Source organism: Salmo salar, chromosome ssa06 (assembly GCF_905237065.1).
Source record: "Salmo salar chromosome ssa06, Ssal_v3.1, whole genome shotgun sequence".
NCBI classification, from domain to species: domain Eukaryota; kingdom Metazoa; phylum Chordata; class Actinopteri; order Salmoniformes; family Salmonidae; genus Salmo; species Salmo salar.
Genome location: NC_059447.1, coordinates 36,220,987 through 36,248,846, shown reverse-complemented (window position 1 = coordinate 36,248,846; position 27,860 = coordinate 36,220,987). Strand labels below are relative to the sequence as shown.

Below are 27,860 nucleotides of genomic sequence, written 5' to 3'. Positions count from 1 at the left end.
CAGTTGTGCATTTGGTTTGCTAGTTTGAGTACAGAGTCTCAGTGGGGTTTGAAAACAGCGCCCCTGTACAGTGCCGGTGTTACCGAATATCCAGGTATTGCGCAAGGTCAGTATGAAGGTATGACAATTTGGATACCGCCCAAGCCTAGTGTCGGCTCAAAAAGCGCCTTGTCTTCTGCCTCGACCTGGAGTAGGCGTGGTCGTAGTTCTCCATGTTTGACACCTTGTGTGAAAAATGTATGACATTAGCCAAACACGAGAGAATACCTGAAAAGCCAAAATGGCTAATCCAAACTTTCTAAAGATGATGTTGAAGAGGATAAGTATGAGAGGGAACCACAGTCGGCTCTTTCTAAAAGCTGTAATGTGACCGAAGAAAGCAGAGGAGGATTTTAACAGCGTGGTACCAAAGATTCCCAAGACACTAAACGCGTGGGTCTACTCGATACTTAGTAAAGGGATTGCTGTTCGAAGCTCAGGCGGCATTTTAGGCCTCCTCTATTTGCGTTGAGGAGAGCCAATGTTTCCACTCATTCCACAACTGTCTCTTTCTCCTGCTTAATTATCATGCAGCGTGGCAGCAAGAAAAAGGATAGGCAGGCGGACACAATCTTTTTCTCCCTCTTTCCTTTTATCTCTCTTGGTCTTTCTCTCATATACTCACACAAAAGCACCCGGATGCAAGCTAAAAAGAAGCTCAGAAACATACATATGCACTGATACTACTTTGCACATTACAAAGACACAAATGAACATGATTTCAAAGCCTGTTGAACAAACGTACTCCTATACATTCACACATACACACACCAGTAATTATCAGTCGTATGGGTGTGAACGTTGTTTGACGACGGTACTAAAATATTCCTTAAGTAATTCAGTGAAGCATGACAAATCTCATGATTGAAGAGTTATTATAACACACAGGAAGGAACAAAATCCCCCCCACCAGGCTGCTAATGTTATATTCACCTCTTCCTCATAGAGACTATGAATATGTCAGTGTGTATAAGAGGATGAATAATTTACCTGTGAGAAATTGCTGTTCTTGTTAAGTACCTGAATTCTGTAAAACCATTTACTAGGTGACAGAATAGTACAATTTACCTTCTGTACCGTTGTGGTGTTCCGTGGTGATCTTTATGGAATTTGCAATATCTTTACCTCATCTGCCCATTGCACTATCCCACCACTTGCAATTTAAATCAAATCAAATGTTATTGGTCACATACACATGGTTAGCAGATGTTATTGCGAGTGTAGCGAGTTGCTTGTTTTTCTAGTTCCGACAGAGCAGCATTATCTAACAAGTAATCGAACAATTCCACAACAACTACCTAATACACACAAATCTAAGTTAAGGAATGGAATAAGAATATATACATATAAATATATGGATGAGCAATGACCAAGCGGTGTAGGCAAGATGCAGTAGATGGTATAAAATAGTGTATATGAGATGAGTAATGCAAGATATGTAAACATTATTAAAATGACTAGTGATCCATTTATTAAAGTGGCCAATGATTTCACGTCTGTATGTAGGCAGCAGCGCCTCTGTGTTAGTGGTGGCTGTTTAACAGTCTGATGGCCTTGAGATACAGTGAGGGGAAAAAAGTATTTGATCCCCTGCTGATTTTGTACGTTTGCCCACTGACAAAGAAATGATCAGTCTATCATTTTAATGGTAGGTTTATTTGAACAGTGAGAGACAGAATAACAACAAAAAAATCCAGAAAAACGCATGTCAAAATGTTATAAAATGATTTGCATTTTAATGAGGGAAATAAGTATTTGACCCCTCTGCAAAACATGACTTAGTACTTGGTGGCAAAACCCTTGTTGCCAATCACAGAGGTCAGACGTTTCTTGTAGTTGGCCACCAGGTTTGCACACATCTCAGGAGGGATTTTGTCCCACTCCTCTTTGCAGATCTTCTCCAAGTCATTAAGGTTTCGAGGCTGACGTTTGGCAACTCGAACCTTCAGCTCCCTCCACAGATTTTCTATGGGATTAAGGTCTGGAGACTGGCTAGGCCACTCCAGGACCTTAATGTGCTTCTTCTTGAGCCACTCCTTTGTTGCCTTGGCCGTGTGTTTTGGGTCATTGTCATGCTGGAATACCCATCCACGACCCATTTTCAATGCCCTGGCTGAGGGAAGGAGGTTCTCACCCAAGATTTGACGGTACATGGCCCCGTCCATCGTCCCTTTGATGCGGTGAAGTTGTCCTGTCCCCTTAGCAGAAAAACACCCCCAAAGCATAATGTTTCCACCTCCATGTTTGACGGTGGGGATGGTGTTCTTGGGGTCATAGGCAGCATTCCTCCTCCTCCAAATACGGTGAGTTGAGTTGATGTCAAAGAGCTCCATTTTGGTCTCATCTGACCACAACACTTTCACCCAGTTGTCCTCTGACTCATTCAGATGTTCTTTGGAAAACTTTAGGCGGGCATGTATATGTGCTTTCTTGAGCAGGGGGACCTTGCGGGCACTGCAGGATTTCAGTCCTTCACGGCGTAGTGTGTTACCAATTGTTTTCTTGGTGACTATGGTCCCAGCTGCCTTGAGATCATTGACAAGATCCTCCCGTGTAGTTCTGGGCTGATTCCTCACTGTTCTCATGATCATTGCAACTCCACGAGGTGAGATCTTGCATGGAGCCCCAGGCCGAGGGAGATTGACAGTTCTTTTGTGTTTCTTCCATTTGCGAATAATCGCACCAACTGTTGTCACCTTCTCACCAAGCTGCTTGGCGATGGTCATGTAGCCCATTCCAGCCTTGTGTAGGTCTACAATCTTGTCCCTGACATCTTTGGAGAGCTCTTTGGTCTTGGCCATGGTGGAGAGTTTGGAATCTGATTGATTGACTGCTTCTGTGGACAGGTGTCTTTTTATACAGGTAACAAGCTGAGATTAGGAGCACTCCCTTTAACCTCTATGGGCTATGTGGGACGCAAGCGTCCCACCCCTGGTACACCCAATCAACAACAGGTGAAATATCAAGACCGCCAAATTTGAAAACAATTAAATGTCATAATTCAAATTTCTCAAACATACAACTATCTTACACCCTTTGAAAGATAAACATCTCCTTAATCTAACCACGTTGTCCGATTTCAAAAAGGCTTTACGTCAAAAGCATAAAGGTAGATTATGTTAGGAGAGTACATTGACAATAGCTGTGTGTAATGTTTTGTCAATTCAAAGACAGGCGTCACCAAAAGCAGAAAACCAGCTAAAATGATGCACTAACCTTTGACAATCTCCATCAGATGACACTCCTAGGACATGATGTTAGACAATGCATGCATTTTTTGTTCTATCAAGTTCATATTTATATCCAAAAACAGCGTTTTACTATGGCGTTGATGTTGAGGAAATCGTTTCCCTCCAATAAACGCCAGTCAAGCAGCACAACAAATTAAATAATTACTATTCGAAAACATTGGTAAAATATTATATTGTCATTCAAAGAATTATAGATTTACATCTCTTGAACGCAACCGGATTGCCAGATTAAAAAATAACCTTACTGGGAAATCACACTTTGCAATAATCTGAGCACTGCGCCCAGAAAAATACGCTTTGCGATACAGGTTAACCGCCATGTTGGAGAGATCTAAAATCGAAAATACTATGTAAATAATCCATTACCTTTGATTCTCTTCATCAGATGTCACTTCCAGGAATCCCAGGTCAATAACAAATGTAGTTTTGTTCGAAAAAGCTCATAATTTATGTCCAAAAAGCTCCGTGTTGTTAGCACATGATCTATGCCAGCCGGACTTCTCGTCATGAACGAGGGGAAAAAAAATATTTACGTTCGTTCAAACATGTCAAACGTTGTATAGCATAAATCATTAGTGCCTTTTTTAACCAGAACATGAATAATATTCAAGGCGGACGTTTGCATTCTCTTTTAAAACGTTTTGGAACGAGAGTACCCAACATGAACTCACGCGCAAGAGTCTAATCGGCCATCACCGTTCCAAGGCTCTTGTTCGTTCAGTTCTCACAGTATAAGACTCAAAACACTTTCTAAAGACTGGTGACATCTAGTGGAAGCCATAGGAAGTGCTCAACAATTAATAAGCCCCTGTGTGTTTCAATGGCATAGGCTTAAAGGTAATTCAACACATCAGGTATCCACTTCCTGTCAGAATTTGTCTCAGGGTTTTGACTGCCATATGAGTTCTGTTATACTTACAGACACCATTCAAACAGTTTTAGAAAATTCAGTGTTTTCTATCCAAACCTGAACAATAATATGCATATTCTAGCTTCTGAGTTGGTGTAGGAGGCAGTTAAAAATGGGCACATATTTTTTTCAAAATTCTCAATACTGCCCCCTAGCCCCAAGAGGTTTTAAGAGTGTGCTCCTAATCTCAGCTCGTCACCTGTATAAAAGACACCTGGGAGCCAGAAATCTTTCTGATTGAGAGGGGGTCAAATACTTATTTCCCTCATTAAAATGCAAATCAATTTATACAATTTTTGACATGCGTTTTTTCTGGATTTTTTTGTTGTTATTCTGTCTCTCACTGTTCAAATAAACCTACCATTAAAATTATAGACTGATCCTTTCTTTATCAGTGGGCAAACGTACAAAATCAGCAGGGGATCAAATACTTTTTTCCTTCACTGTAGAAGCTATTTTTCAGTCTCTCGATTCCAGCTTTAGATGCCAAGGGAATAATGCTGACAACAAATAATAACCAGCATCAGTAAATATAGCCTACGTTACATTAAAAACACTCCCTTTTTCTTCTTCAGATTTCTCTATAGCCGCTGCAGACCGGTGCAGTCATGTTCAGGAACAGCTTGAAGATGCTGCTTGGCGGCAAGTCCAACCGCAAAAATCGCAACAGTGGTAAGTCAGTCTGACCAGTGTTGTGTATGTGGTGTGTCTGTCTATATGTGTGTAAAGCTTGTCACTCACATTTGACCTATGTGCTTCAATAATACAACATATGACTTACTAACTGTGGTTATTGCCCGCTATTGAAGTCACAGATCTACCATTGATGTCTCTCTTTGCCGCGAGGAACCAAGTCATTAACCTAAGCACTTTTACTTGCCTCCTTTCACAAGTTGGCGTCTGCCTAGCTTTTTTTAGGGGGATAAAACGTGACTCGCGGTACAGAACGAGATACCTGTGACTACACACCGATGGCACCCTCTCCAGGGACTAGGAGTGGAGCGTGCCACACGATCAGTAGACGTGTGAAGCTTGGTAAAGTACGTCTTTGGGATGCAGCTGGTTATGTTCACGTCTCTAAAAATCGGTGCAGAGTCAGCTATACAGTACACCCCAAACACACTCTTCTCTTACTCAAGTTACTCATCTCCTGGAAATGGAGGTTTGAGGTCATTCACAAAGGGTTTCAGTCCCCATGAAACTGGAGACGGATTGTTTCCCATCATTAGTTCCTTTTAACTTGAAGAAACTTTATATGAATGTAAGTTACACGATTATGTTACTGTCTTTGTCTGACCAAGGACATGTTTTGCAGCATGGTGAATATAATTTTGCAGTTTCATTACAGTAGTTCCTACAGGCTCAAAATGTTAGCAACGTAAAAATGAGGGATGCACGATATATCGGTGAACATATCGGAATCGGCCGATATTAGCTAAAGATGCCAATGTCGGTATCTGCCCGATGTCTAGTTTAACATCAGCAAAACCGATGTCAAAGCTGACGTGCATACCTATACAACGTAGGTACACGACGTAATATATGCCACGTTAAATGTTGTGCTGCACGTGCAACACAGCATTCCTAACCTAGCCCACAATGTCTGCTGTGTGGATTGAGCAGTCAAGAAGTCGAGCATCATTTGAAAGAGTAAGAACATTTCAGCGAGACAACTCAAAGGCGAAATCCATTAACGCCAAGATAATGGAATTCATTGCCCTTGACAATCAACCGTTCTCTGTTGTGGGTGATGTTGGCTTTCGCCGACTGGTTGAGCACCGGTACACACTACCAAGTGCGCAATTTTTCAGATGTTGCCCTACCGGAATTACACAGTAATAGCATCACTGCTATTAGCTTCACGACTGACATTTGGACCAGCGATATCAGCCCCATGAGCATTATGAGTCTGACAGCACAGTGGGTCGACAAGGATTTCGTACTGAGGAAAGTTGTATTTCCTGCTCATGATTGTGCTGTTTGTCATACCGCTCCTGACATTTCAATGGCATTTGAGAAAATGATTGAAACTTGGAAACATGAACACACTAGCTAGCTCCATTCGAACAACTGACTCGAGAAAAAAGCTCATCAATTGCGCCTGCAGCAGACGTGATACCCTCTCATGGCATTGAAACACCTGCTCAACAAAACTGCCGACACAGGCTGTGAACCAGCGATTAGGTGGCATTCTCTCTTTACGGTGTTGCCACCATGCTCGATGCCATGTACAAGGACCGCTACTTCGATGCAGACAAGAAACAGGCTTTACGTGAAATGTTACATACACAGCTGGACAAGATGGAAACGGACACAGTGACAGTGTGCACCGAGGAAGAGAGGCCATGGACAGACACAGGTGAAACTTCACTGCTGGACATGTATGATGAAATCCTGGTTGAGAGTGAAACAACTGAACACATTAACAACGAAACAGCACAGCAAGTAAGCGAAATAAATAGGTTTTGATGATGTTTTACTGATAATGGGGACATACGTAAATGCCAACAATAACTTTTTGGTGGGTGTGTGGGTGTGTAACCTTTATTTAACTTGGCAAGTCCGTTAAGAACACATTCTTATTTACAATGACGGCCTACCCCGGACGACGCTGGGCCAATTGTGCGCCGCACTATGGGACTCCCAATCACTTCCGGATGTGATACAGCCTGGATTCGAACCAAGGACTATAGTGACACCTCTTGCACTGAGATGCAGTGCCTTAGACCAGTGTGTGTGATATTTAACTGTACTAGAATGCTGAAGAGGCATCACTTGTAAAATGTGTTACATTGTGCTCTAGGTTGGACAGTACTGTCAATGGCTTGAGGAAGTAAAGTTGTACCACCATTGGACAGTTATCAACTGACTTGCTTTTCCTCAAGACTCGAGATTCACTGGTGTACATTTCTGCTACAGTGTAACAGTAGGTTCTTTAGGCTCATAAACTGACCTGAGAGAACCTGAGCCAACCAAATACACAGTAACAAAGTGTTTTAAACCATGCCACAGTGTCAAGAGACCCTCTGTTCCACACAAGCCCACACTGTGTCCACTCTTGACACGTTGTCATTTCAATTAAGCTGAAAGTTCGCTAATAGCCACCATTTAAAGGGCCAGAAAAGTTTTCAAGGCAGGGGTCCAGCCAGCGATAGATAGTACCTTACGTTTAATTCCATGTCTCTGTAAGTTGTGGAAGTTCCTTATAGCAAAGGCTGTCTTCGTGGCAACGTACAACCTCAGTCATGACTGTGTTCTGCACCTTAGTGGGGAGGTGTGGTATATTTTGGCCACTACTCGTCGGGTGTATATGTTTTTCTTCCTAAAGCCAGCGCTGAGAGGAAAGTGTCCGGCTCTACGCTATGTTTACCCTCAGAACAGTGCCACCCCAGTGTGTTCAGAGCTCCTCCGTTCCAGCCAAACAGAATGAGAAATGTGACTCAGCAAACGGGCTAGTCCATTCAGAGCGGCAAGTGTAGTCCAGGCTCTAAATCTGAAGCAATGGTTTTCATGTTTCATAACCTCTCCCTTTATCCAGGGTAGTTATGGTAAAAGCCTGTGGTATCTGTTTTACCGGAAAGCCATTTTGGATTTCCTCAGTTACTTGTCTTGTCAGACCAAAGATGGTTATGAAAGGCCATAGAGGGCTAATTAGGGTAATACAAGGTTATTAGAGGTCACAAGATACTATGACTGTGTACCACAGTAGTCTCATGTTGAAGGGCCTGAAAATGAACTCATTGGCCTTACTCTTGAGGCAGAAAGTATTTTTGGAATACTGTTGAAATAGAGAGAAGAAGGTAATGCACTGTGGGAGATGGGCCATTGTGGTTTTGTCGTGGGCTGGCAGAGGGTAGCAGGCAGGGGGCGATGAGGTGGGGGGGGGGACACGGAGCCAGAGGTGTTTGGCGTTGATGAGGTGCACTCCTGTCTACTCATTTTCTCTCTTGAGATGTTAGGGGCTCAATCATAGCCAGCTGTTGACCAGAATGCTGTACTGCTGCAAACATCGAGGAGCATTTAGAATACAAGGTTGTTATGTGACACAGAGTCTAACGTGACACCAAACTACCACAACTGTTGGTCTTGGTAAAGCGGTCTTTTTTTCTCCAAGGATGGTCTGTTTCAAATTTCCTTGGGATGCAGTTGCTGCTTTTCTCTTGTTGTTTATATGAAAGACCCCCCACTAGTTCTGGCAAATCATTTATGACTAGCATTCTCTCTTCCCATGTCCATGTTATTTTGTTAGTTTCAAAGACATATCATAGGGTTTGTATGCTGCCTCTTTTTTTTTCTTCTTCTTATCCCTCAACCTGTACGCAAGTGAAAGGGAAAAGGGGATACCTAGTCAGTTGTACAACTGAATGCATTCAACAGATATGTCTTTTGCATTTAACCCAACCCCTCTGAATCAGACAGGTGCAAGGGGCTACCTTAATCGACATCCACGTCATCGGCGCCCAGGGAACAGTGGGTTAACTGCCTTGCTCAGGGGAAGATTGACAGATTTTTTTACCTTGTCTGCTCGGTGATTCGATCCAGCAACCTTTCGATATCCTCAGCATATGTTAGGCATAAATTAAATCCAAGCAACCAGCAACTTGCCAAGTAAACATGAATGATCTCACCACACTGGAAAACACATGATGTCACCTTGGGATTGATGGTTACTAGCCTCCAGATTCCTCAACCTCTTGGATAAGAATCAAAGCTGACGTTAGCGACAGCCAACTGCAACATGGTGCGATATCGTGTGCAGAGCGAGAAAAAAACATAATCTCTCAACCCTGCACAGACTGCGGTAAACATTTAGGACATGTCATAACACGTGTAGATTGTAAGGCAGATCCGTGGGGTTTCCTGGAACAAGCCAAGGCAGTTCTGTATTCAATGGTTATTTCTACACTGCTGTAGAGCTCAGTGTTAAAGTTAAGAGTCAGACAATTTTTCCCCAAGAGTAACTGCCTCACCTACCCCTTCAGAAGGGGTTCAGTCACCCACTATATACCACTATATACACATTCTGGTGGATGCTGATTCCTCTCCAAAATGCAGCATACGACTGCAGAACTGGGACACTCGGTGTGCTATGGCTAAGCAGCTTGTATGGATGCAGCCTTGAAAGCAGATTGATGGAAAGGGACCAGGGGATGTGTGTGTCAGCTGCAGCAATCTGAGTTTGCTGGCTAACGCCGCTCAATGGCTCTGATGACTGTCATTGCCAGCCAAGACCGTTGTGCCTGTCCCAGCACCGCCTGCTAATTGCAAGCTTTTTTGTCAGCAGCGTCAATGAAATCCAATCAAATTTAGAGGCTCATGCAACCGAGACCAATCAGGCGCAGAGCCACGCGTTATGTAAGGAAGCTGTGCACATCGACAAAATTAGAGATTTTCACGGCAGCTGTGGACCTTAGTTACTAGGCAGGCTGTCCCCGCCCATCATCCCCATCATGTTCATTCATTACTTCCCGTTTGGTGATGAGGTTATTTTCCGCAGAATTTAGTTTCTCTTTAAATAGCGCTTGTGGGAATGATGGTGCTGAAGCCGGCAGCTTGTCAGGTATGATTTACAACCAAGATATGCAGCTCTACTAATGGTTTCTGTTCTGAGGTGCACCATGTTAACATTGTCTGAATCAAACGCATTATATTTGATCCAAAGACGTACCCTCCTCTAAATGATTGTGCTAATGGAGTTGATTTTTGTAATTCAGTGTCCTCGTGTTTGCCCAACAGAGGCTGTAGTAAGACTTTTGGACACATTTTATTTTTTTGTTCTACCAAATCTCTGGCGCTAATGCGTTTATTTACCTCACTCTTATCAGTCCACACTCCTCCTTCCCCTTCTCCCTCTCCACCTCCCTGATCTCCTTCTCTCCATGGTTCTCTCTCTCCGTCTCACTGCCCATGCCCGCTGACAGGCTCTGGCCCACTGCCCAGATCCTGGGTGGACGCCCATCCAGACAGGTTCCATTCATCTGGCGGAACGGCTGGCCCCCCACCTACATTCCTCTATCCCTCCTACCTCCCACTAGCCCTCTCTACCTCCCCAGCTCTACCCCTCCCCCCCCCCCCTCCCCCAGAGTCCCTGCTGCCTGTGGAAAGAAAGCATCCCTGGAGCGAGGCCAGGAAGATGGGGGCTACTGTGCCGGTCAGGCGCTGCCTGCAACACTTAGAGGGGCTCAGCAGTAAGACAACCTCACTACCCTTCCTCATCTCCCATCCATCACATCAGTATCTCTCTGTGGTACCCTTCCTTCCACCTTTATGTGTAGAACCTTTAGATCCCTTGGAATGATGAGTGACAACATAGAGGAGTGTGGGGATTATAGGAGCTGAATGCTTCTCAAACACCAGGTGTTGCTTCATCACAGGGATCACCTTATGTAACTTGGCAGGTCATCATAGCACATAGCTCGCTCAAATCCCCAAAGGAACAAGCTACAGGAGAGGACATAGGAGTGTACTGCTCACTGCAGTCAGTCTACAACAGAGGGAAACTATATTGTAAAAGAATGGGTTTCATGAAAGTCAGTGCCAGCTACATAACATGGGAGGACTTAGTACATCCTATTCCCCTGCTAACAATGCCCTCTCTGGGCAGTCTCCACCCTGGTACAATCTTGCACCAAAGAGCCTGCACCAGGAGTCTCCCCTTCTAAACCAGTCTAAACTCAGTTCAGTAGTAACAGACACTAGACTCTGGCATGGAACTTTGCACCAGAAGGCCCAGTGTGTGACTGATGTTACACCCAGCCCTCCAAGTGACTGATACAGTCATTAGAGACCTAATCTCTCCTTCTTTTCTTTCCCCAGTCGAGGCTTTACGCAGTGTCACGTGGCTCCGAGGCTGCAGACGATCTGCCCCAGTCTCGCTTAGCTCACTGGTTTATCAATGTCATCAACCCTAACCTCCTCACACCCAGCCAGTAGCAAAGGGGTCTTAAGCCCTAGCGAAAATTGACCAAATGGTACCCCTGTAGATTTGTTTCAGATCTGTCTCCATGATTCATATAGAGGTGATTCACACTTGTGTACTAGATCATTCAGATCTGGCTCCATGATTTGTGTAGAGGTGATTCACACTTGTGTAGTAGATGATTCAGATCTGTCTCCATGATTCGTGTATAGGTGATTCACACTTGTGTAGTAGATGATTCAGATCTGTCTCCATGATTCATGGATAGGTGATTCACACTTGTGTAGTAGATGATTCAGATCTGTCTCCATGATTTATGTGTAAGTGATACAAACTTGTATAGTAGATGCTTCAGTAGGTGGAGACCAGACAAGCTGCTGTTGTAAAAGTGTTATTCCTCTTCTCTATTGGTAAAGGTAGAAGTTGCCCTTAACCACAGATCTAGGATCTGATTAGGAGGATTAAGTCCTTTTGCTAGGCAGTTTACTTTGCTGTTGTACTATTGACTCTGATGCCGACTACATACCATTGTAATCATGTGGTCTGGTAGGATGCCTATAGTTTTCAGTAGGTTACGCATGGCCAGACTCCACAAGTAGCGTCTTGGTGTGGTGTTGATGCATTGCAGGTTTATAGGGTTGTTTACAGCACTATAAAGCTCCACCATCAGCTTGTGTGTGTGAACCTGTCCTCTTTGGAATTCAGCCCCGTGGGAAAGTGTCACCTCAGATCATCGGATGGAACTCTTCTTGGAGTTTAGAGGGATACGTATGCGATCCATATTCACTTTGTGCACGTACACATGCTAAAACACATGTTATCGCACACACACACACACACACATAATCAAAGAGACGCACGCATGCACACATGCACAAACTTTGTAAGCAAGGGAACTGTCATTTATACTCCCATTCAATGTATAAGGTTCACAGCAGACATACTCTGTGTGTGTTCATCACCATTGTGCCTGTACAGAAACAGCCTCTCTAGTTCAGAGGAAGAGCGACCTGGAGAGGAAGGAAAGGCTTCCCATTTTAAAATAGCATTTCATCTCAACACCTCTGGATACCCGGAAATATATTTTTTTAACCTACTACCACTCTGTAGTTCAGTAGAACTATATTCCTATTCACGGCTATTCTGAATGTGCCCTCACTTGGATTGAAGGTTGTGTTCACAAACACCGTTCCCTCTGATGTGACGAGTTGTTTTGTGAATAATCATGTTTATTTGATTATGCCTGTGTGGGTGGGTCTATCTATGTATCGGAGTGGGTTTACATAAGGATGCATGGATCAAGTATGTGTCTGTACTATTGTCTCTACAATTATTAGGATTTCTGTGTTTTGTGACTGATGCTTTTATGTGGTTGTTCAAGGAGGACATTGCAGTCAGTGTGCCTTTTTAGAGCTTCCGAGTGTTTTCTGTGTCTGAGGGAGGGAAGAGGTAGAGCGAGCTAACTTGCCGCTATCGCGTGGGAGAGGGAAGGAGGAGGAGGAGGGGGAGGACGAGTTCGCCCGCCTGCCTGTTCCTGTGTGTCTGTCCTTGTGTGTGTTCCTGCGCGTGCGCCAATACCTGGCACTTGCTTTCAACACTGCAGAGCTCACTCTCTGTCTACAGCTCTCCATCTCTCTCTCTTTTACTCCTCTTCCCTCTCCTTTTTTATTCTTCATAATTTGTGTGCCTCTATTGCCATATCTCTATGCCACGTCCTTCAAGTAGTTTACCATGGTACAGGATTTTACTAGCTGGAGACGCAGACCTTTTCTACTAACTGAGGTGAGACTGACTCAAGCTTTACCTGGCTAGGGTACTTGCATAGAAGGGTGGGATCTAGGGGTGGTGGGAGTCTAGGGGCCATAGAGAAGGGACAGGTAATTGTGGTCGGGTTCAGAGAAGTACGTGTTTACTGCTGAGACTGCTGGGATGACTGTCCTTTAGCTGCTCTGTGATGCACACACCTCTGAGTACTAGCTAGCTAGTCTAGCACTGCCCACTGGATGTCAATCAGGATGACTGCCAGTTCTGATCTTTTCAGTGTGGTTCTATGCTATGAAATGCTTATCTCTCGGTTTCTGATTCTGCCTCATGTACTGCTCTGGTTTTCTCTCTCCAGCCCAGCTCCCCCTCTCTCTCTGGTGTGACAGGTTATGGGCGGGGAAGGGCTGGGGTGTGTAGAACATTGAACGTCTCTCACACAGAGTTATGTGAGCTGCATGTATGATTTCTCTCTCTCTGGCGAGTCGCAAGCACGGGCAGCCTAATTATGTGAAGTAGCCGTTTCCTCCTCTCCCTAGCAGCACAGAGCTCCTGAAGATAAAGGCAGAGCACACTCCCGCGTTACGCACACTCCCGCGTTACGCACACTCCCGCGTTACGCACACTCCCGCGTTACGCACACTCCCGCGTTACGCATACACATACTGAGTATACAAAACTTAATGTTTTGTATACTCAGTATGTGTATGAGTGTGTGTAACGCGTCTGTGTGTGTGTGTAACGCGTCTGTGTGTGTGTGTAACGCGTCTGTGTGTGTGTGTAACGCGTCTGTGTGTGTGTGTAACGCGTCTGTGTGCTCTGCCTTTATCTTCAGGAGCTCTTTCAATGGCATAGACCTGCTCTTTCAATGGCATAGACTGACCAGGTGAATCTAGGTCAAAGCTATGATCCCTTATTGATGTCATTTGGAGGAGACAGGTTAAAAAATGATTTTTAAGCCTTGAGACAATTGAGACATAGATTGTGCATGTGTGCCATTCAGAGAGTGAATGGGCAAGACAAAATATTGAAGTGCTTTTGAACAGGGTATGGTAGTAGGTGCCAGGCACACTGGTTTGTGTCGAGAACTACAACACTGCTGTGTTTTTCACGCTCAACAGTTTCCTGTGTGTATCAAGAATGGTCCACCACTCAAAAGACGTCCAGCCAACTTGACACAACTGTGGGAAGCATTTGAGCCAACATGGGCCAGCATCCCTATGGAACGCTTTCGACACCTTGTAGAGTCCATGCCCCGACAAATTGAGGCTGTTCTGAGGGCAAAAGGGGAGGGTGCAACTCAATATTAGGAAGGTATACAATTACTGTCTCACACGCATCCAATCACGTACACACACTCATCCCACCAACATGCATTATTTATCACTCACACACACCCCTCACCCTCCCATGCACAGTCCCACACTCATTCTCACACATTTTCTGCCTCTCCCCTCTAAACACACACCCATCCCTCCACTGTCAGTATCTCTCGCCCACTCTGGGTTCTCGAGATGCAGGGAGTTGCAGGGAGAGAAAAATAAAAACAGGTTGCTCTGCCTGTGAAGTTTCTCTGCTGCTCTTCTTATTCTGCTTTAACTCTGCTCTAATGCCTAGCAGCAGGGAAGCACTGATGGCTTCTGAATAGAGAGGAAATGACTTGCTTTAAAATCCTCACATCATTAACCACCCAGAGAGAAAATACAGCTAATGGTATTGTTCTCTTCTGGCCAATCCATAGCCCAGTATGAGTGTGTAGAGTATGTGGGTAATGAGTATAGTGGGTGGCTGGTGAAGGTGGGCATGGTTGAGTGTTTGCTGGGGGCGGCTTGTTAGATAAGTGCCCACCACACAGTACAGTGGCTCAGCAGAAACATTACATTCCCAAACTGTTCTTGCGCTTGCACTCCCACAACATTTCTGAGTGATTCCTCACGAAACCCAGACAAAAAAAGACCATGATTTGGTGGATTTTCATGAAGTGTAAGCCATAGAATAGTGCTTTGGAGGAAAGCTTGAGGACATACACTACCGTTCAAAAGTTTGGGGTCACTTAGAAATGTCCTTGAAATGTCCTAGAAATGTCCTTTTGAAAGAAAAGCTATTTTTTTTGTCCATTTAAAATAACATCAAATTGATCAGAAATACAGTGTAGACAATGTTAATGTTGTAAATGACTATTGTAGCTGGAAACTGCTGATTTTTTTAATGGAATATCTACATAGGCATACAGAGCCCATTTATCAGCAACCATCACTCCTGTGTTCCAATGCCACGGTGTGTTAGCTAATACAAGTTTATAATTTTAAAAGGCTAATTGATCATTAGAAAACCCTTTTGCAATTGTTAGCACAGCTGAAAACTGTTGTACTGATTTAAAGAAGCAATGAAACTGACCTTTAGACTAGTTGAGTATCTGGAGCATCAGCATTTGTGGGTTTGATTATAGGCTCAAAATGGACAGAAACATTACTTTCTTCTGAAACTCGTCAGTCTATTCTTGTTCTGAGAAATGAACGCTATTCCATGCAAGAATTTGGAAAGAAACTGAAGAGCTCATACATCGCTGTGTACTACTCCCTTCACAGAACAGCGCAAACTTGCTCTAACCACAATAGAAAGAGTAGTGGGAGGCCCCGGTGCACAACTGAGCAAGAGGACATGTACATTAGTGTCTAGTTTGAGAAACAGGCGCCTCACAAGTCCTCAACTGGCAGCTTCATTAAATAGTACCCACAATAACACCAGTCTCAACGTCAACCGTGAAGAGGCGACTCCGGGATGCTGGCCTTCTAGGCAGAGTTGCAAAGAAAAAGCCTCATCTCAGACTGGCCAATAAAAAGAAAAGATTACGATGGGCAAAAGAACAGACACTGGACAGAGGAAGATTGGAAAAAAGTGTTATGGACAGACAAATCTAAGTTTGAGGTGTTTGGATCACAAAGAAGAACATTCGTGAGACGCAGAAATGAAAAGATGCTGAGGAGTGCTTGACGCCATCTGTCAAGCATGGTGGAGGCAATGTGACGGTCTGGGGGGCTTTGGTGGTGGTAGTAAAATGGGGGATTTGTACAGGGTAAAAGGGATCTTGAAGAAGGAAGGCTATCACTCCATTTTGCATCGCCATGCCGTACCCTGTGGACGGCTCTTAGTTGAAGCCAATTTCCTCCTACGACAGGAAAATGACCCAAAGCACAGCTCCAAACTATGGAATAACTATTTAGGGAAGAAGCAGTCAGCTGGTATTCTGTCTATAATGGAGTGGCCAGCAGTCACCGGATCTCAACCCTATTGAGCTGTTGTGGGAGCAGCTTGACTGTATGGTACATATGAAGTGCCCAACAAGCCAATCCAACTTGTGGGAGGTACTTCAGGAAGCATGGGGTGAAATCTCTTCAGATTACCTCAAAGGTCTGCAAGGCTGTAATTGCTGCAACTGGAGGATTCTTTTGGCGAAAGCAAAGTTTGTTGGACACAATTATTATTTCAATTAAAAATCATTATTTATAACCTTGTCAACGTCTTGACTATATTTCCTATTCATTTTGCAACTCATTTCATATACGTTTTTATGGAAAACAAGGACATTTCGAAGTGACCCAAAACTTTTGAATGGTAGTATATATTTGACATAATTGAGACATTTATCAAAGTTGACACATTTATGACATTAAGACCTTACCCAGACTCCGTAGTTTTTCATCTCTAGGTGCTACAAAGCAAACATTGGTGTCATATGAGTAGTATTTTGATTTTAACATTTGATTGCTATATATTGTTGAACATAATATATTCTATTGGCATTTCAAAGTTCCAGAGTGGGATCTCTCCTACTTTTAGAGTTAGGATCCAATAGGTAAGCATTACCAACAGAGTGAATATGACAATTGATTCTGCTGGTGATTTACTGGATGTGCAATGATAGAAGTAAGAGGAGGGCTGGATTGGTTACCTTGCCAACTGTGCCAATTTCTCTGTATTAAATGGGCCATACTTCAGAACTAGCAGAAATCCCACTCTGGAACTTTGAAATGCCCATAGAGTATATTATGTCTGGGTTTTGTGAGGAGTTATCTTCTGATACTGTGTCCATGTCCCATATCATCTGTATAATAATGTTGTCACAACTTTGCTTTAATGTTCTCACATTGTTTCTCTAGGGTCCCGCTAACTCTATATATATATATATATATATAACATCATGGTACGCAAGGTCACTGTGACTCGCTTCTCCTCCTTTTCTTCCCCTCTTTTCCTTCTCCTCCCCTCAGTGAATTATGCTGACGCTGCTGGATTTATGGGCTTTATCATGCAACGCCTGCCGCTGAGCACAGCAGGCAGCACACACTGTGGATCCACACAGCCTCTCACAACATTCATCAGCTACTTACCACCCCTGTTTACAGCAATACAGGCTCATGAAGCTCTATGAAGCTCAAATGTCTCCCAATGTCATCCTTTGAAGCACAGGATTGCTCCCCCTGTCATTAAGCCATGGTTTCATCGATACTCCCAACAACATGTTGTAGTGTCCATTGAGGCAATCATCTTATGACACTGCATGATGCCATCGTCTACACCTCTGCCATTAGCTTTAGCCTGTTGCTAGCAGATGCCTTTGATTTAAACTGAATGTCTGGTTACTTCCCTCTCAGTGAATCTTTAGGAACAGGTCAGGTCGTTGGGAAAACCTCTGGGCCCTATTATAACCTTGTCGTTTTCATTGAAGTGGGAAAAACAGTGATCTGCTAGCGAAGCCAGGCTTGTAGCAGACGCCACCAGATGAACTTTAGCATGCTTTGTTTGGAGAGAGCGAGAGAGCCCAGTGTGGAGCACTTGATGAGAGACTGACGGACAGAGAGGAGGAACAAAACAGAACCGATAGAAAACAGGAGTGGAGGAGTGGTGGCTCACAGCCCGGGGTCTTATCTCGTCTTCTCTCCTCTATTTTCTCCTCCTCTCGCTGGCTAACCCACTCCCTCATGCTCTCGCTCACACACAGCCCAGAAACACGCACGCACGCACACACAGCCCTTCCCTTGACCAGCCAGAACGCTGAATTATTCAACAGCACAAGACTACGCCCAAGCATTGCTTCTTTCTCCAGGCCAGAAACACACACACAAACCTTAACTAGCATCCCTTAGCACGTCACACATCGCAACTGGAAGTGCGTGTTTATAATGGCTGCTAGGCTGTACAAGGCTTTAACATCTGGAACCATGTGGAACACTTACCTCCTCACATGCTCTAAACAAGCAGGCAAATATTCCCCACAGCAAAGAGAAAACAACAGATGATGGGAATTGTATGTTTAGTTATGGTACCTCAGGTCTTGTTTCCCCCATGTATAAATCTATTTAGAGAGAAAAATAATTAGTATTTGTAGTAACAAAATAAGCCTGGCAAGTAAAGTTATAGTACGGTACCTCTAGCTAACCCTCGGCTAGGATAAACTCCAGGCCCTATAAGTCTGGTCTATCGCCTCCGTGTCCCACTCAGAGGGACTGCTAACAAGACCGCTAGATAGCTATAATCAAATGACTCCCTGCATTGACCCTTTTTAGCACAAACTCTCTTGCACTGACTCTAGACACACACTCACACATACAGTACTTACACTGACACCCCAACACACACATACACACCCCAACACACCTGCATACTGTACGCCCGCACACACCTGCATACTGTACGCCCGCACACACCTGCATACTGTACGCCCGCACACACCTGCATACTGTACGCCCGCACACACCTGCATACTGTACGCCCGCACACGCTGCATACTGTACGCCCGCACACGCCGCATACTGTACGCCCGCACACGCCGCATACTGTACGCCCGCACACGCCGCATACTGTACGCCCGCACACGCCGCATACTGTACGCCCGCACACGCCGCATACTGTACGCCCGCACACGCCGCATACTGTACGCCCGCACACGCCGCATACTGACGCCGCATACTGACGCCGCACACGCCGCATACTGACGCCGCACACGCCGCATACTGACGCCGCACACGCCGCATACTGACGCCGCACACGCCGCATACTGACGCCGCACACGCTACTGCTACTGTCTTATCTATCCTGTTGCCTAGTCACTTGACCCCTACCTATATGTACAGTACATGGCTGCCTCAATTACCTCGTACCACTGCACATCTACTCGGTAGTGGTTCTCCCTGTATATAGCCATGTTACTTTTACTCGTCATTATTATTCGTTAGTCACTGTGTATTTATTCCTCGTATATTTTTTCATCTTTAACTCTGCATTGTTGGAAAAGGACCCGTAAGTAAGCATTTCACTGTTTACGAAACATGTGAAAAATGATTGGATTGATATGGAACTGGAGGAACACAGCTGGTCACCTTCAGCTCAGAGTAGACCAAGGTCAGAGCAGACATTTGTCTTCATCAGGGGTCTCTGGCCCTGTTCAAATAGGTATAGGTTCACTCCAAATGTGCATTTTGGATACATTAAGTGTAAACCCCTACTTCAGAGTATAATTCGTCAGTCCACATAATTATTTTTTTCACCTTTATTTAACCAGGTAGGCAAGTTGAGAACAAGTTCTCATTTACAATTGCGACCTGGCCAAGATAAAGCAAAGCAGTTCGACAACATACAAAAACACAGAGTTACACATGGAGTAAAACAACATACAATCAATGATGCAGTAGAAAAAAAATAAAAAATAAGACTATATACAATGTGAGCAAATGATGTGAGATAAGGGAGGTAAAGGCAAAAAAATGCCATGGTGGCAAAGTAAATAAAGTATAGCAAGAAAAACACTGGAATGGTAGATTTGTAGTTTGAAGAAAGTTCAGAGATAAAATATAAATAATATGGTGCAAAGGAGCAAAATAAATTAAATAAATAAATACAGTAGGGGAAGAGGTAGTAGTTTGGGCTAAATTATAGATGGGCTATGTACAGGTGCAGTGATCTGTGAGCTGCTCTGACAGCTGGTGCTTAAAGCTAGTGAGGGAGATAAGTGTTTCCAGTTTCAGAGATTTTTGTAGTTCGTTCCAGTCATTGGCAGCAGAGAACTGGAAGGAGAGACGACCAAAGGAGGAGTTGGCTTTAGGGGTGACCAGAGAGATATACCTGCTGGAGCGCGTGCTACAGGTGGGTGCTGCCATGGTGACCAGTGAGCGGAGATAAGGGGGGACTTTACCTAGCAGGGTCTTGTAGATGACCTGGAGCCAATGTGTTTGGCGACGATTATGAAGCGAAGGCCAGCCAACGAGAGCGTACAGGTCGCAGTGGTGGGTAGTATATGGGGCTTTGGTGACAAAACGGATGGCACTGTGATAGACTGCATCCAGCTTGTTGAGTAGGGTATTGGAAGCTATTTTGTAAATGACATCGCCGAAGTCGAGGATTGGTAGGATGGTCAGTTTTACGAGGGTATGTTTGGCAGCATGAGTGAAGGATGCTTTGTTGCGAAATAGGAAGCCAATTCGAGATTTCACTTTGGATTGGAGATGATTGATGTGAGTCTGGAAGGAGAGTTTACAGTCTAACCAGACACCTAGGTATTTGTAGTTGTCCACAAATTCTAAGTTAGAACCGTCCAGAGAAGTGATGCTGGACAGGCGGGCAGGTGCAGGCAGCGATCGGTTGAAGAGCATGCATTTAGTTTTACTTGTGTTTAGGAGCAGTTGGAGACCACGGAAGGAGAGTTGAATGGCATTGAAGCTTGTCTGGAGGGTTGTTAACACAGTGTCCAAAGAAGGGCCAGAAGTGTACAGAATGGTGTCGTCTGCGTAGAGGTGGATCAGAGATTCACCAGCAGCAAGAGCGACATCATTTATGTATACAGAGAAAAGATTTGGCCCAAGAATTGAACCCTGTGGTACCACCATAGAGACTGCCAGAGGTCCAGACAGTAGGCCCTCCGATTTGACACACTGAACTCTGTCAGAGAAGTAGTTGGTGAACCAGGCGACGCAATCGTTTGAGAAACCAAGGCTACTGAGTCTGCCGATGAGGATGTGGTGATTAACAGAGTCAAAAGCTTTGGCCAGGTCAATGAATACGGCAGCACAGTATTGTTTCTTATCGATGGCGGTTACGATGTCGTTTAGGACCTTGAGCGTGGCTGAGGTGCACCCATGACCAGCTCTGAAACCAGATTGCATAGCGGAGAGGGTGCGGTGGGATTCGAAATGGTCGGTAATCTGTTTGTTGACTTGGCTTTCGAAGACCTTAGAAAGGCAGGGTAGGATGGATATAGGTCTGTAGCAATTTGGGTCAAGAGTGTCGCCTCCTTTGAAGAGGGGGATGACAGCAGCTGCTTTCCAATCTATGGGAATCTCAGACGACACGAAAGAGAGGTTAAACAGGCTAGTAATAGGGGTTGCAATAATTTCGGCAGATAATTTTAGAAAGAAAGGGTCCAGATTGTCAAGCCCAGCTGATTTGTAGGGGTCCAGATTTTGCAGCTCTTTCAGAACATCAGCTGAATGGATTTGGGAGAAGGAGAATGGGGGAGGCTTGGGCGAGTAGCTGTGGGGGGTGCAGTGCTGTTGAATGCAGTAGGGGTAGTTAGGTGGAAAGCATGGCCAGCCGTAGAAAAATGCTTATTGAAATTCTCAATTATAGTGGGCTTATCGGTGGTGACAGAGTTTCCTATCCTCATTGCAGTGGGCAGTTGGGAGGAGGTGTTCTTATTCTCCATGGACTTTACAGTGTCCCAGAACTTTTTAGAGTTGGAGTTGCACGAAGCGAATTTCTGTTTGAAAAAGCTAGCGTTGGCGTTTCTAACTGCCTGTGTGTATTGGTTTCTAACTTACGTAAAAAGTTGCATATCGCGGGGGCAGTTCGATGCTAATGCAGAACGCCACAGGATATTTTTGTGTTGGTTAAGGGCAGTCAGGTCTGGGGAGAACCAAGGGCTATATCTGTTCCTGGTTCTAAATTTCTTGAAAGGGGCATGCTTATTTAAGATGGAGAGGAAGGCATTTAAAAAAAATAACCAGGCATCCTCTACTGACGGGATGAGGTCAATATCCTTCCAGGATACCAGGGCCAGGTCGAATAGAAAGGCTTGCTCGTTGAAATGTTTCAGGGAGCGTTTGACAGTGATGAGTGGAGGTCGTTTGACCGCTGACCCATTACGGGTGCAGGCAATGAGGCAGTGATCGCTGAGATCTTGGTTGAAAACAGCAGAGGTGTATTTAGAGGGCACGTTGGTTAGGATGATATCTATGAGGGTGCCAGTGTTTGCGGCTTTGGGGTTGTACCTGGTGGGTTCATTAATAATTTGTGTGAGATTGAGGGCATCAAGCTTGGATTGTAGGATGGCTGGGGTGTTAAGCATGTCCCAGTTTAGGTCACCTAGTAGCACGAGCTCTGAAGATAGATGGGGGGCAATCAGTTCACATATGGTGTCCAGAGCACAACTAGGGGCCGAGGGGGGTCTATAGCAGGCGGCAACGGTGAGAGACTTGTTTTTGGAGAGGTGGATTTTTAAAAGTAGAAGTTCAAATTGTTTGGGTACAGACCTGGATAGCAGGACAGAACTCTGCAGGCTATCTCTGCAGTAGATTGCAACACCGCCCCCTTTGGTCGTTCTATCTTGTCTGAAGACGTTGTAGTTAGGGATGAAGATTTCAGAGTTTTTGGTGGACTTCCTAAGCCAAGATTCAGACACAGCTAGGACATCCGGGTTGGCAGAGTGTGCTAAAGCAGTGAATAAAACAAACTTAGGGAGGAGGCTTCTAATGTTAACATGCATGAAACCAAGGTTATTACGGTTACAGAAGTCATCAAAAGAGAGCGCCTGGGGAGTAGGAGTGGAGCCAGGCACTGCAGGGCCTGGATTCACCTCTACATCCCCAGAGGAGCAGAGAAGAATAAGTATGAGGGTACGGCTAAAAGCTATAAGAATTGGTCGTCTGTGACGTCCAGAATAGAGAGAAAAAGGAGCAGGTTTCTGGGGGCGATAAAATAGCTTCAAGGTATAATGTACAGACAAAGGTATGGTGGGATGTGAGTACAGAGGAGGTAAACCTAGGCATTTAGTGATTATGAGAGAGATATTGTCTCTAGAAACATCATTGAAACCAGAAGATGTCATAGCATGTGTGGGTGGAGGAACTGAGAGGTTGGATAAGGTATAATGAGCAGGGCTAGAGGCTCTACAGTGAAATAAGCCAATAAACACTAACCAGAACAGCAATGGAGAAGGCATATTGACATTAAGGAGAGGCATGCTTAGCCGAGTGATCAAAGGGTCCAGTGAGATTCAGACAGCTAGCCGGGCCATAGGTAGCAAGCTGGTGGAAGATGGGAGGGAGGTCTGTTTTTAGCCACCTCGTGCGTTTCCGTCTGTGGGTTAGTGGGGTTCCGTGTGGAAGGGGGGAGTTATTAGAATAGATTGTCTTGCATACTCGTGCTATGACTAGTACATGCATTTATTACAAGTTCTAAATCATTTTAATTTTACATGCCTATTAATGACTGCTTTCAGACACGATGGTTACTGCCGGTATTGGACATTTCTTAGAGGAATTCATTCAAATGTTCGGTTCACCCATTTCAAATAGAGACTTCCTGCAGTTTACTAGTATCACATTTACAGTTATTGAATCCCACCTGTCTTGTAAATACATCATACATAAGGCTTCCACAGGGCCCAGAGCCCCTTTATTGCCTAATTAAGAGTGTGAGTGAACACCTCGTCACTGTAAAGTGTCCGCTTCGTGGATGTCAGGGCCGCTCTCATATTGATCCATGTGGTGTGTCTCACCAGACAGTGGAGAGAACTAGAGAATGTCTCTGAATATTAAGCTAGCCTAAATGATGTGAAGAGGCACCAGGCATGTTGAATTATTCGAAGTGCCAGAAAGTAACCATTGATACCCCACTATAAGTGTGTAAATAAACTACTAGGTGCCAGCTGAAAAATAGTGTTACCAAACAATTCTTCCTGCCACAGTCCAGTCGTAAGCTGCATCCCAGTGTTATTGGTTGGGATCCACCATGTGGGAAAGGCTGCCATAGGGTAGTGCTCCCAGGCACGTCGGTTGGTTATAGGCAACAGCCTTTAGGGAAGGCTACATGACAACACAGGATGGAACATGTGTTCCCATGACACAAGCAGCTGTCGTAACCGCCCCCTCTGCGCCGTGTGTGTGACTAGGGAGAGTTGCGTCATGGACGTGGCTTTATGCCAGAGCACCGTATGGCATTCCACTTTCTGCCAATAGCTCTCTGTGGTCCTACTGTTGGCTACGGTGTTAGCATGCTATCATTAGCATGCCATGGTGTTATACTATGATGTTAGCATGATAGCCCCCCCCATCATCCCAGCTGGTGTTGGGGTGGTTGTTCCCATGAAATGGGACTTTGGGCAGTGCCACACAGAGCAAGTTAAGGCCATGCTTTGGGCTTAGGACCCAAGCTGCTGGGTTTTGCGTGGGGGGGAGGTAATGTACTAGAACAATTGCTTTTCAACATGCTGGACATGATATAATCAAATCTACAGGAGACATTTGTATGGAACTTTTCCAGTCAACCCATATTGTAGGTAATTAGCCTAGATAATTTATTTAACTTGTCCATAGACAACAGGGAAATATTTGTTAAACTGTGAGGTTTAGGTTAAAAAAAATTATAGGATCAATGTTTCTTTATTTTCTTCATCTTTACTTTCTCCCTCATTCTCTCTTTCTCTGTCCTCCTCTGCCTCACAATTCTGCTCTCCCCGTGCTTTGGTAATGGAGCAGAGAGAGGGAGAGTTGAACGATGTGGGATGATGCTGTAACCCCTGTCCTGCGCTCCATTTCAGACTCAAGGACACTAGGCAAATCGGTACTCAGATTTTAGTGGGGTGATTTTTCATTAGGTGAGCAGTCTCTTTACACACTGTACATAAATTGAGATCTCTGCCGCTCTCTATCACTACTCCCCCATCCTGTGAAGTCATTGTTTTCAGGGCATTGTGTGTGTGTGTGTGTGTGTGTGTGTGTGTGTGTGTGTGTGTCAGGACCGCAATGTCCTAACACTTCACCTTAATGTCCTGAAAAGGTAGAAAAACTAATTTAAAAAAAGTCAGGTCCTGAATTTGTTCAAATGCTATGTTTAGCTTAAGGGAAAGGGTTTTGGGGATTCAGGTTAGGGTTAGTTTAGGGAAAATAGTATGTTTAATGGTGAAAAAATATTACGTCAAATTGTCTTTACATTTCAACAAAAAGTGTGTGTGTGTGGAGAACAGTGCATTATGGGCCTTGGTAGTCTTCCTCATGCTATTACACAGAGGTCAGCTAGTCCTAATTCTAATGCACATAAATTAATCTGACAAAACCAATACTAAAAGAGGAAATGTGTGGTAATGCTTAGGCTACACAACACAAACAGGCAACCAAATGATCAAATGCATGAACAAACACTAACAAACTAGCCTCCTTTCCCCCGCTTTCAACTGCTCACTCTTTGCTGTCCTTTGTCTCGTTTTTTTGACTGCTTCCGAACTGTGACCACTGTTCAGTACAGTATGTGTTTTGTCAGGGTGACTGAACGTCCTTTCCACTGTCACCCTTTTAAAATTCACCCAAAGTAAATGTTTTCCCATAATCACTTACCTAGTTAGGATCAGATAAAACAACCTCAAATCTTAACCCTAACCATTAGGGACATTATAATATAGCTGATCCTGGACCATTCGTTAGGGGGAAAGCTCTCCTGCCACACCACTCTAGAGTCCCTTTGATCTCCCTGAGGGGACAGAAAACACCTCAGTCACAGCTAGTGTTTTAACACTCTGTCATACCACAAATCTGATTTTCCGCTGCCATCCTTTGCCATTGGTGTGGTGGGTTATTGATCAAAGCAGCGTATGAATTCCTTCAGTCGGTTGCGGTTCTGCTCCGGTGCCACTTTTTACCTCCTTCCCTCATGGTAGTTCTCACTGGTGATTAGTCTGCTCCCTCCTGCTCTCCCAGGCTTAGAGCTGCCTGCCTGAGACTCTGAAGTAATTTAGTGACGGGATGCATTTCCTGTCATGTCTCTGCATTCATCCGTTCGGGTGGTTAAGGCTCTTCCTACACATTGTGAGAGAAGCTCCAGAAGGCATTTTCATGTGGAGCAAAGGGTGTGACATTTTACCTCCACAGTAAAGTTAAAGAGCGATTATATTAATTGCGGACGTGGGCATGTGGTGGAAATTGTAGTCTCCATCTCTTTCAATATCTCGCTCTCTCACGTCAGTCACTCTCACACACACACCACATGGCCCTCCCTCTTGTGTAACTGGCCATCCGTCCATCTGTTGTTTGGAGGCCGAGCCATTCGGAAGACGAGCTCAACACAACAGGCCAGCTTCCTGTCTGACGCCATCTGATGCACGTGTGTGTGTGTGGTCCCTTTTACTTTACCTTCCCATGCAGATGTACTGAAGAGATCTACAGTAGTAGCAGCCTTAAATAACAGAACATGACGGGCACAATTTCCTCTCTTCCTCTCCCTCTCATCCTCCCTTCCTTTCCATCTACTGTTTCATAACCGGAGGAGTGCAACCGGAGCTCAAACACTAAGACAGTTTTCGTTCTCTCTCTTTCTTTCTCTTTCTGTCCCCCTCTCTTTCTCCCTCTCTCCCTCAGGGTCATATTAACTCTAATCTCTGTCACTAGAAATGCAATACTAAGTGTCTGGACCAAACCTCCCCTGTTCACTGTGCATTCCAGACACATGGCTCACTTTGCTCATAATCTACAGTACGATCTCAAAGAAAATAACTTGTTGAACTCATTGTATCTCTGTGATGGTGTGGCCTATTGTATCAATTTATCTGGTGGTTATGTAGTGCTGTCAACATGGACATTCAGCATAGTGTAGTGTACATACAGTCATCGCCCATATCTGTGTGATATCTCCATACCTTTAACTCCATCACCCTAGAGAGACAGTCATTGCTGTTACATACCAGTAAGATACACTTGGCTCCCATAAGGTTAAAGCTATGCTCTTTATTACACTTTTGCAGCACTGCAAATTCCCCTGGCTGGCAGATTACCTTTCCTGACATTGAAGGGCGCAGCAGCATCATCCGTATCTTATTCCCCTTCCTCTGCCTCAGGCCTCGGGCACAGGGACTGATATACTGTCTTTCAGGGGCCAGAGGGCTAGGTGGGGACACATGACAGGAGGCCTGTTGTGTGTGTTTGTGTGTGTATACGATGATACAGTATTGCTAGCATGCCTACAGTGTGCCATTAAGCAGAGAGAATAACTTTTACCTGGAAATGGAGACCTTCACTTCCGCCTCAGACAGCAAGAGCTACTCTGATGAACAGACTGAGCAGCAGTCTCACTCTGCCGTACTATGTCTGTCTGCAGCAATAGAAAACACTGAGCAGCAGGACTACCTACACATGGCCTTGTTTAGTCTGTGTAGACCAGTCAGGTCACATCCAGACACACACCAACATACCTAGAACTATTCACATCAACATGTATCAGATACACCAACACACACATTCTCTCGCTCTCTCTCTCATTTATATATATCAGGGTGTCCATTATAGATCATCAGGGATAGAGATCTCTGCTAGTGGCGTATCTCGTTACAGCAGCACAGTAATAACATTACCAGTTTAATTGGCTGTGAATTGAAACGCCCAGAATGGCATTTCACCCCCCCTAACACCATCCCTACCCCCTTTCTCTCAGCCCTCCTCACCATAGCCGCTCCTCCTAGTGATATAGAAGTGGTTAGATTAGAGTTAGCCAATAGGCACAGATCCAGATGTAGATTGAGAAGGTGAAAGGCATTAAGGCTGCTGGGAAGGGAGTGGCAGGTTGTTGATGCTGTACACAGGATGACTCATACAGTCTGAAAAGACATCTAGCACAGTCGAACACAGACACACGGGTGAACACACACTTAGTCACATCACACACAATTAAAACATCAACAGATGCAAATTGCTAAAACATAATCCAAGCGTGGTGTGTGTGT

General features: G+C 44.7%; 1 protein-coding gene across 1 annotated transcript in view; it reads left to right on the top strand.

Annotated features, from left to right (window-relative positions):
• LOC106607178 (protein TANC2) overlaps window positions 1–27,860 on the top strand; it is a 147,105-nt gene that overhangs the window by 60,889 nt on the left and 58,356 nt on the right. Inside the window, 1 exon segment of the mRNA XM_045720468.1 lies at window positions 4,776–4,872. Within this exon segment, the coding sequence (XP_045576424.1) occupies window positions 4,809–4,872 (64 nt within the window). The 5' untranslated portion in view covers window positions 4,776–4,808.